The 11,131-nt window shown below is 45.0% G+C and overlaps 1 protein-coding gene across 30 annotated transcripts in view; it reads right to left on the bottom strand.

Moving 5' to 3' along the window:
* FOXP1 (forkhead box P1) overlaps positions 1 to 11,131 on the bottom strand; it is a 421,654-nt gene that overhangs the window by 62,423 nt on the left and 348,100 nt on the right. For all 30 annotated transcript variants that reach the window (XR_003092859.1, XM_025197991.1, XM_025197998.1 and 27 more), the window contains one exon: positions 10,467 to 10,671. Coding sequence is in view for 29 of the 30 variants with exons in the window: in XM_025197991.1 (XP_025053776.1) it covers positions 10,467 to 10,671 (205 nt within the window). In the remaining variant the exon portion in view is untranslated. The remainder of the gene's footprint in view (positions 1 to 10,466; positions 10,672 to 11,131) is intronic.

The following is an 11,131-nucleotide window of genomic DNA, read 5'->3' as shown; positions in this document are numbered from 1 at the left end:
GAAAGAGATTGTCATTGGACCCTAAGTATTTAAAAGTCAAGCTGAAAAGTGTATATAATTAACAGAAAACCATCAGCTATTTCTCTGGCACGTAAAAATACCATTAAGCTGTATAAATGCACATGTAAGTAGCTTGGTTGCAAGAAGGAGGAGGAGATATGCAAAGTACTCAGATATCAAACAATGATCTGTTTGCCAGATGGAGGAATAAAACAATACATATGCTAAAATTTGGAAAAAGTTCTGTTATGCGCCTGCCAAGGCTCACCCAGTCTACTTAAAGTGTTTTTTTTGATACATTAGCTTAGTGTTGGGAGTTGTATAACTGATCATTATTACATGTGACCAGAAACCAATGAACCATTCAAGTTCAGAAGTTCTCTGATGTCAGGTCAGATTCCTGAAGATGGTACAGTGACAAATATAACACCCTTAATTCAAAAAGGGGGGCACACAGTACATTAGCTAATTATAGCCTGGTTAGCCTAGCACCCCTTTGGTGGGGGGCTGAGGGTAAGGGGAGAAGGAAGAAATACTGGGAACAATTTTGCAGGGTTTAGTTAGGGAAGACCCTGAAAAGTATAATTTGATCAGAGAATGCCAGCCTGTCGTATCGATGAGGAAGAGGTCTTGCATGACTGCAATCAAAGAACAGGACAGGTTGAGGAAGCACAGTGGCCATGATATGCTTAAATTAAAACAACAACAATAATATGAAGCATTTGCTAAGGTGTAAAAATGAAGACTGGTGACTCTCGATCTGAGTCACGGAAGAAATTTTAAAAGGCCGGTTGGACAGGGAACTGATTCAGAACAGGAAAGCATATGGTAATTAATGGTAACTTCTTTAGCTGTAATGAGAATGCCAATTTGACTCGGTAGTGGGAAGTTTTGAGTTACGATATCAGCACATAATTTAGGTGAGGATAAATGGGAGAACACACGGCCAGATATTCAGCTCGTGTGAGCTGCACTGCTCCACTGGCACCGAGGCAGCTTTCACAATCTAAACCAGCTGAAAGTCTGGCTCTCAAAGCTGAGTCATCTTGCTGCTACTTGCTAGACACAAAGAGGATACAGCGACTAGATTCAGAGATACGAGCATCATCTGCTTATAAGTTTCATATAGGTGGCTGGCTGCCCAACAGTATATGTCTGGGTCTAAAAAGAGACCGGATCAAATTCAGTTCTGGACTAAGCGAATAGCTGTCCTCACTGAACTGCACAAACCTAGATCTTGGGAGATAAATTTGGCCCGGTATGGTGAGGGGCCACTTTCTGAGCAACTCATCCTAATCTTTGAGCTTCGTCTTCGGAAGATGGATTTGAAACTGGGGAGAAGTCTGGCACAGTAAGGTCCTAGGCGGGTAACCTAGCCCTGAAGCTCCTCCACCCATTCAAAAGCGCAGGCAAGAAACTCAATGACCCGCCTCTTGCAAGGTGTCAAACCAACCACACAATCATCTCAGAGCCCCCCTTACTCTGGAAAAGCACAGTCTAACCAAGACTTTGAGATATCCCTAACACTCAGGGTAAATCCAAGACGCCTCCGGTCAGATGCAGGGTCCTTTGATGTCTGCCAGATCCATCCTCACCTCCATCATTAATAGCAGCATCATAGTTTTGAGTTTGCTGTGGGGGAGCAGGGGTGGAAAACAAGTACAAGAGAGGGCAGAAGGCAACTGAATGCCAACTGCAGCAGCCCATCCCCATACAATGTTAACATCTCCTGGGGAGCATGTTAACTGACACAAAGTTCATGCTGTAATGACATTAAATGCCCACTTAATCATGCACGGTAGATTTGGGAGGAGAGCATACCAACTTCGTATTCTCCCACCTCTTTCCCCTAGCTGACTATGCCGACTGTGGTCAAACAAGCCTGCAAGTGGAAGGGCTGGGGCAGGCAAGGATGAAGATGAGGAGGAGAAGAAGCTTTTCTTCTCCGACCCAGTTATTACAGGCTTCTCAGAAGGGGATTTGCAGGTGTCTGAGATGTAGAGGACACACAAGAGAGAGAGCTGGCTTGGAGGAGATGGTGAGGCCTTCATCTAACATCTAATTCCTGGTCAGCACCTGCTCTTTCTAAGGACCGGTAAGCCCAACAAGATGCAAGGCAATGGAGAATCAGGACCAGGGCCCATATACACAAAGAAAGCTGAACTATTTTATCCCGGAATCAACTACAACCCAATCAGTTCAGTCCTTACCCAAGCTGAACCCCTGTTCCCCATTAAGGGGCCACACTTTGCCCAACATGGAAAGCAGTACCTTTAAAACACAGTAACCTAAGTTTAAGCAGTGGTACCACGCCCCTCTCCATCTTCAGCTCTTTCCTTTTGCAATGCTGACAAAAAATGCCTATTTAAATCATCTCATGTATCCCATTTACTTCTCCTATGCATTCACTGCTTGCTCGTTTGGATGGAAGGGTTTCAAGTACAGTAAGAAGAGGTATAAGGCCAGTAAAAACAAGATGCAGAATTGCTGGGGTATGGAGAAAGCCCTGTTGGACAGGTGGCCTTTTCCTCTTCCTGGTAACTCTTGATGTCAGAACTGAAGACAGCTGCACCCCTCTCTATTGCGAGTACAGAAATGCCGTGGTGAACACAGGCCTCCTCCTTCTTGTTGCTATTACAGTCAACAAAGAGCTGTAGGGAAGGATCGCCCCAGTACTGGGAGATTACTGGTGGCATGGAGACAGGGAGGTGAGTGTGGCCAGACCTCTCCTAAGGCCGCACACTTCTAGTTGCCAGCTCAGAGGTTTGGAGCTCGCAGGATGCTCTAACCTACGCCTCGGGACTGAACCAGAACCCAGACCCCCCCCAGACGACTTGCAGCCTTGACGCTTTAAATAAAACGAAGACTTCCAAAGCTCCCTTTGAACAATTTCAGAGCTCATTTCCAATAAGCTCTGCACTCAGATGCATTTTGGCTGGAAATACTTCTGTAGAAATATTTTTAAAAGTGTTTATGTTTCAGGCTCTGACAAAGCCTGTCAACTTCTAAAGTAAATAGTCACATAAATATAACACTTTAGCAAATATATTTTTGTCATTTGTCTTAACCAAATGTGTGAGCTTCCCAAAATTAAGATGCAGTGGAACGATATAAAAAACAAGGTACTGTCCCTGATGCTTCTAAGTGCGGTTGCCGTTCTTCGCTGGCTTTATTTATTTATTTGCTTCCCGTGAAAAAAGTGCTCGGTATTGCAGAAACCCCAATGCTGATGAGATGATGAGAGGTTTGCATGCTCGTTGATGGTCTCACTTTTGCTTATCCTTAGTGAATACAAGTATCTATGACTAAATATTTCCCTGAGGATACTCACGACTGAGGTATGTTTATTGCATTGAGTGAATTTATATATATAATCAGCACAATAAACATTATTAAATTGTCTGAGTAAAATCAAAGCATGAAACACACAGTCAGTGCTGAATTCTAATGATGCTGAATGCCCATGATTGCATGGGGAAAGGATCTTAACAAGCCTTGATTTGAGCTTTGGCATCCGCCTCACAAATCACACGAAATGTTCTCCCTTTAATAGTGCTGAATATTGATAAATGTCTCTGCACGGCACAACAGGGAAGTTGGTCTCTATTGGCAATCTTTACCAAAGTGTGTTTTTTCCTTCTCTACACTCAAGGGTTTACCCTGAATGATTTAATTATAATTTTCCTTGTGTAAGACAAATTAAAGAGGAGAGTAGGAGTGTCATGCCAAAGCAGATTATTTATCTCCTTAACAGATTGCCGTGCACCAAACCCCAGAGCTGCTGCTGCTGCTGCTACTTACAGAAAACTGGGCACAATGTGGGACTGGAGATGGAGCATACATTTAGAGACAAAATGAATATGAACATTAACCCGTTATTTCTAGCTGCGTTAAAAACAAAATAAAACACATTACTGTGAAAATAAGATGCACAGGGCATTTAATAAAATGCACCCTCCCCACCCCCATTTTCTGACCCCGCTTGCAAAAATAGGAAGATTCAATATATCTAGCTCATCCAAAGGCACTGGACAGTGGTAGGTATTTGTTAGTATTTTTAGCTGTAGAAGAGCACTGTCATCTTGTACTGAATATGGTATCTATATATTTTGCTATACGACCACCCAACTGCCAAGATCATGCACCCGAGCCCATCTGCTACAGGCAAGTAGACCCTTTAAACTTGCACGTTGCTAACTGCAGGACTGAAGTCTTAGTAGGGTGACGTTTGAACATGGTAGGAACAAAAAAGGGGAAGGAGGGGAATGGGGGTCATTTTATTCCTCCTATTATTATAAAGCCCTATCCCATAGTTCAAATGCACCTTGACTCAAAACAAAGAGTCACTCTGTCATCCCCAACTGGCTTCACAAGGTACCTGTCTGTGCACCAAACTCACGGAGCTCTCTCTGACTTGCAGCAATGTAAGCAGCATCAAATTCAAGGCCACAGTATCAATAACTGTACAATATACTGAATGAACTGCCCCAATAATACATGCCAGAGAAGATGACTAGGATTATAACAACTCCCACATAACTTACTTGCATCCTGCTCCTTCTCCGACAGCCCATGGGGGAGTAGGGAAACAGCTTTACAGCACACCCTAAAAGTTAATGTTACCTGTATATGGTTATTTATTGCTGCTGGGTGGTCTTATTATGTGGCCATGATTAACTGCTAAGGCATTTAGTGCTTTCTCTATGTGCTTTTTATTGTTGTTTAAATCTAAATAAATAACTCCAGATTGAGCCAGGCCAAAGCTGACAGCGCGGCCCACAGGGTTTTCGCTGAAGATGGTCTGCCACCAGCCCCGTGCCATTTTCACTCTGACGGACCAAGCCGCTTAGCGCCCACTAGTTCAATGTAAAGAGGCAGACTATGGATATGGGTGCAATGCATTTCCCCTGTGACACGCTGCTTTGTCACCAAATGCCAGGCCTGGAAGGGGCCAGCACTTGTGTCCTGCACTAATTCCAGCTTCCACACGCTCCCCAGGAATACACCCATTACTCACGTGTTCACTCAGCCTCAGGTTGACAACTAGACAAGTGCTAGGTGCTTGGCTCACACAGGAGATGAAAGTTTATGCCATGCTCACCTGAAATGGAGAGGCAACCCAAGCATGCAAAAGTGGCCTTGGCTTAACAAGCAATGCATGGCCAGCTGCGCTCCTAAAAGCAGTCAGGCAGTCACCAAGAGCATGGGTAGGCAACTTTTTTGGCCGGAGCACCGAAATCCCCCAATGTCTACCTTGTAAGGTGCCAGAGTGCTGGCATGCCACAAAAACAAAACCGGGACGGGGGGGTACATGGCAGGATGCACTGCATAGTCATATAGTTAATAATCATAAATGCTGTGTTTTTATGGTGAATACCAGGTTTTCTAAAAATTCTAAACCTGGTGACAATAAATAAAACTTCATATACTACCCTTTGTTCTTGTGTATTCTTTTTTTGTTAAGCATGTTGTGATGAAAGAGAGGAAAAAAAAGAGAAAGGAGAGAAAAAGAGGAGAGAGAAAATAGACTGGGGGGGGAGAAAAAGGACAGGAGAGAGAAACAAGACAAAGAGGTAAAGAAAAAAAAAGAAAAAGAAAGAAGAAAAGAGAAAAGGGAGAAGAAAAGAGGGCAGAGAGAAAAGAGAAAGAAAAAAGAGAAAAAGAAAAAAGGGAAAAGAAAGAAGAGAAAGAAAAAGAGGAGAGAGAGAAAGAAAGAGGAGAGAAAAAAAGGAAAAAGAGAAAGAAAGAGGGGGTGCCCTTTGCCGCTCACATCTCCCCCATGCTGCGGGTCAGGCCCACCGGTCGAGGATAGCGTCTGGCCGAGGGAGACAGCGACACCCCAGCAGCAGCAGCCATGGCCAGAGCGCTTGGGGGTGCTCCAGGGCCGAGCCGGCTGGGAGCCTGCAGCGCAGCAGCTCTGCCCTGACCTGGGTCCCTGGAGGGAAGCTGCAAGGCCAGGGTCTGGGCAGGCCAGGGCAGCCATGGCAGCTGTTTCCGGGGTCCAGGGGCTCCCGCAGCCAGGCCCTTGCTCCGGGGGAAGCTCTACCCCGCTCGCACTGTGCCCGGCATGCAGCGAGGCTGAGCCCAGAGGTGGGAGCCCCCTGCGCCCATTGTCCTGCCCCAGCCAGACGGCATACCCTCGCGGGCAGGGCAGCCATGGCCCATCCCCGTGGAGCTGCGCAGGCCGGGTCCCCCCTTGGGTGCCACAGGGCGCCCACGCCTGTTGCAGTCTGAGCCCATGCAGCCATCCCTGCTTGTGTTCTCCCGACTCTGCCCCCGATGCCTGCTGTGGCGCTGGGATCTGTGGTTGCTCTGGAGCAGCAACTTAAAAAAAAATAAAAATTTTTAAAGCAATTTCCTTGCATGCCTCCTGGCACGCTGGGGAAAATGTCTCCGCATGCCACTAACTGGCACGCATGCCGGGGGTTGCCTATCCCCGCTCTAGAGCCAACTTTGCCAAGTTCTCCAGTAGCTTTCCCCATCCTGCCAACACGAGCTGCATTCTGCTTTGATTGCCCCTCAGAGAGGTAACTATCCTCCCAGCAGCAGCTATATTCACATGGTCAATTGTCCTTCTGAGACAGCTGGGTCAGAAATAATACAAGACCCAGGCTCCGATGCAGGACCCTGACAGACAGGGGTCTAAAAAAAGGAAGCAGCTTCAACTGCGCTCCATCCTCCAGGCCCGTGACCGGAGCATTTGTCCTCGCCAGGAGAGATTTCGGTTGCCCAGTTAGGGTGACTTTGTGGCTCTTTTGTGTCACCGGAGTGGTGCAACTATACTGCATTTTGGGGACAGGACAAACCAGTGCTGGGTCACAGGTTGATTTTAGGATATCGCTATAGCCAGGTCCTCACAGGGTCTTTGGTGCCTTTGAAGATCTGGGCCTGAAATCCTAGTGAAGGCACTGCGACAAGCTCCTGGTTAACCGCCTGGCATCCTGGCCAGGAGGGCAACAAGCGCAACCCCCACAACTCTGGCCAGAAAAGCAATGGTCTGAATCTGTTTCTCTCTAAGGAGCATTCTGTTCTGCTAAAAAAAAATTCACGTACACTGAAAAAAAGAGTTAGGTTCAGGCTGATATACAGAACCGACATCCCTAGGTCCATACCAGGTCATATCCTGCCATCCTCTCCTCCTCAGGAAAAATCTTTGCTGATGTCGATAAGTTTTGACTGAGCACCGAGTGAAGTATCAGGCCCATATTCTTATTTGCTAAGCTGAACCGGCAGTCTATATTCTCTCTTCTGCAATTATTCTGCACATTTCTTGCCTCTCCTTGCTTTTAAATATACAGTATCCCTTTTATGGCTTCCGATCTTTTCTTATTGTTCGGTTACCACCCTGAAAACACTGACTGTGGACAAATTCCCTTTCAAAAAGGAAGCGAGTGCAAGGCATCTAAACAAGAAGAGTTTTGTATGTCATATGAAATCTAGGCAGGCACCACAATGCCTGATGAGACTGCAACAAAAACCTTAAGTGCATCACTAGGCATTCTTCTGTGTATAGTCTCTGCTCTCCTTATGGATAAAGATGTAATTCAATCACTGCAGCAAATGGATGGTATGAACCTTCAGTAAGCCAAAGAGAGGCAAAACAAAGCAAAGTCCACTGCCCTTTTACTTGAATTCCCAGCCATGCCTGTATTTTTAAATGTTGATAGTATAAATGAAGAGAATTTAATAGATATTCAGGCTAAGTATTTTAATAAACTTTAACAATATACTATACATTTATCAGTTCAACAACTGGGGGATTTTTTTTAAAGGTTCTCTTTCTAACCTATCATATTCTCAAACCATATGGTGATACATTTACAGCTTTTTAATGAATTATGTGAGATTTTACTAATAAAACATGCCTATCACCTCATTTGTAAAGAGTAACTGCCTTCAGACCCATATCTGTATTACAGGGAACGGACAAAATGTGTTCTGGTTCTAATAATATGTGTAACCAGTTCCTGTTTCCACTGAACAGTTAGGAGGGCCTTAATGGTTCCTTGATTAAATTGCCATTAGCATTAATGGAAATGGCATACACCTATTGAGTGAGAAGAGACCCATTCAATTGCATGGTCCTTAATTATTTTTATAAACTGGAGAAGTTGGGGAAAGAAGGAGCAAAATAGTACCAGAAAATATATAAGCCCATCCTATTTATGAGTATAAAAAGTAAAGATATAATGCAATCACTCAATGAACCAAGCAAGTAGACTTTAAGTACCCCATTTTAAGTACCCTGTTTACTCCCCGCCAACCCCCCCGCAAATGGAAGCCACATCCTAGAAAGTATACCTTTCATAGAAAGTATACTGACTGCATGCACACAAATGTGAGCATGTCTGAGTCCATGTATTCAAGGAATGAAAAATTATTCCTACCACACATAACAATATCTAAATAGTCTTGTTCTCAAGTGAGTGCATTTTTCAACATTCCCCCTATGGGATGTTCTCCATATATTTATATGTTTTAATATTAGAAAGACACAGGGTGTGATGAATATCCCACAGGATGCAGGATGTGTTCGAGGTCCTTTCCAGTCTTTGGAATGCAATCTTTTGGGGTTTTGGGGACCTAAAAATTCCACTCACCTACTTCCCAGAATAGGAAGTACAGAACCAGCAATTTCTGCAGAATCGGGCCTGCATTAAAATTTTAAATTGAGTTGGAAGACTAGCATAGAGAATCTTGACTGTAAACCTGTGAACATCATCCAGCCTTCCCTAGTCTGCAGACACAGCTCCAATGCCTCTGCTGATGGAGACATAAGACAGCTTGGCCACTTTCAATGAGATCCTGGGGCATTTATACACATACCTTTGTCTGTTCCAAGGAGCTGGAGATTCAGCGCGTCAGAGCAGACTCGATATAGTCTGCTCTGCACGCGAGCTGATGTGCCCGGTGCCGCGTCGGATGAATGTGTATAAATGGCAAAGTGTGCATTGGCACTGAGAAAATGGCGGTGGTGCGCTTTTCAACTAAAACAACACCTTCGATGCGTTTCAGTTCAAAAGCGTGCCGTCACAATTTGCTCGGTGCTGACGTGCATTTTGCCGTTCATACAGATGCACGCGCTGCAGCACCGGGAGCTTTTCAAAGTGCCTGGCAAGCACGTGTACAAATGTCCTCTGTGCACAACAGGGAGCACAGATGCCCCCCATCGCTAGCAGCCCAGCAGATAACGCGATAGGAGGATGCAAACAGGAGGTTTTGAGATGAAGAGCTCCATTCCAAGAGCTAAAAAGACTTAAGAGGCCAAGAGACAGGACAAAGCAGGCTCCCTGGAAGGAATCCCCACACACCTATGCCTCCTGCCATTGGGGTTTAGGACTACACCTCTCCTTGCAACATGGGGCACTCCTTCAAACCAGTCCCTGGCAAGCACGAACCTGGCAATATTTTTCAAGAGCAGCATCACATAATATGAACCTCGGTTTGACCTTCTTTGTGTACAGTTCAGATTGAATTTAACTCTCACATTGGCCTTCCAAACAATTATCTGATGTGCCAGATATATAGGAACATTCATATCAATACAATTAAGAGTTATATTTAACAGAGTTAGAAATGCAGGGGGTGAGAAGTACAGTATCTTTCAAATAAAATGGAACTTGTACTAAGAAGTGCGTCAAGCAACAAGCCTTAAAAGCGTGACCTGGGCAAGTATGAATTAGTCTGAATTTCTACAGCCTGTCCGCCATGATTTAACAAATTTTACAGGCACTTAGAATGGGAAATCTCCCCCCTGCAGCAATGTGGACAACTTGAGAGTGTCCTGTTTCATGGCAGTGGGTGGGTACAAAAAGTATATGCGACTATGTCACGTGGTGTGATGACGGCGACAGCAGTACGGCAATGAGGTAGACGACTGAGAATGGCTGGCACTGACCGACTAATTGTTCCTCACCCCTGGCTGGAGCATTATGGGACATCACCAATAATGCAAATGCATTGTTGGGAAAGGTAAAAACATGAGCATCGTAGCAGAGACCAAATTCAATATAGTTTAATTGAAGTAACAGGGCATACCTTCCTGTAATAGCAATCCAACGAGCAAGATATAACTTCTGAACAAAAGGGCCAGATTCTACCCCCACCTACACCTTGTATAACCCAACAAAATCATAAGGGCAAAACTTGGGCTTGGATAATTTGGTCATCCTTGCATCCTCTCATGTGAAGGTCGCCAGTACCGGTAAGCGTGGCCAAAATTTGGAATGGGCTTCCAAGGGAGGTGGTGCTCTCCCCTACCTTGGGGGTCTTTAAGAGAAGGATGGATAGGCATCTGGTTGGGGTCATCTGACCCCAGTACACTTTCCTGCCTAGGCAGGGGGTCGGGCTCGACGATCTCTTGAGGTCCCTTCCTACCCTACCATCTAGGAATCGATGAAAACACCACGCAGTAACCAGCTCTTGCTTTCGATCAGCACATATATACGAATTTCACCAGCACCTACCTCTCCCTCTTAGGAGTGTGGACTGATAGCTGTCCATTAGTTGAGGCATGTGGGTTTATTATTAAGGAGGTCTTAGAGGGTGCCGATGAGGAGACGCACGTGGTGGAGAGGTCCAGACTGCTGTGGTTGTTGCTTGCTGTTTCCTCCGCCGTATGAGAGCTTGTCACTTCTTTCCAGAGCTGCTGCAGTTCTGTTGGAATCATGCCTGAAACAAACAAATTGGATAATTAAATCAATTAACAGCTAATTCGGCCGTCTTCAAACAGTAATTAAATCAAAGAGTCAGTAAACAAAGCCTAGTGTTAGTTTTGTGTGCCTGGTTTTTTTAAACTAAAGGCTAATACTGAAGTAACACTTCATATTTCCTGCTAAATTGTTCAGTGCCCAACACTTAGCTCCCATTAAAACAAGATTCCTTAAAAAAAAAAAGAAAAAAAAAAGAGAAAGTGTTGAGAAAGAGGGAAAATATCCCCACCTCATGTTAATTATTATTACTACGATTTTTCTACTGGAGGGCCCAATCCCCGAGCTCCTTTGCAGGGAGAGCTCCAAAGGAGCCTGGCTTGCAAAGCTGGCTGCTGAGGAGTGGAGCCAGGGTCTCCTGCGCAGCTCTCTTGAGCCATTTTATTTCAATATTATTTTAAGGAAAAGGAATAATTCCTAAC

This window comes from Alligator sinensis, unplaced genomic scaffold (genome assembly GCF_000455745.1).
Source record: "Alligator sinensis unplaced genomic scaffold, ASM45574v1 scaffold121_1, whole genome shotgun sequence".
In the NCBI taxonomy this organism is placed as follows: Eukaryota; Metazoa; Chordata; order Crocodylia; family Alligatoridae; genus Alligator; species Alligator sinensis.
This window is presented reverse-complemented; position numbering and strand designations above follow the sequence as displayed.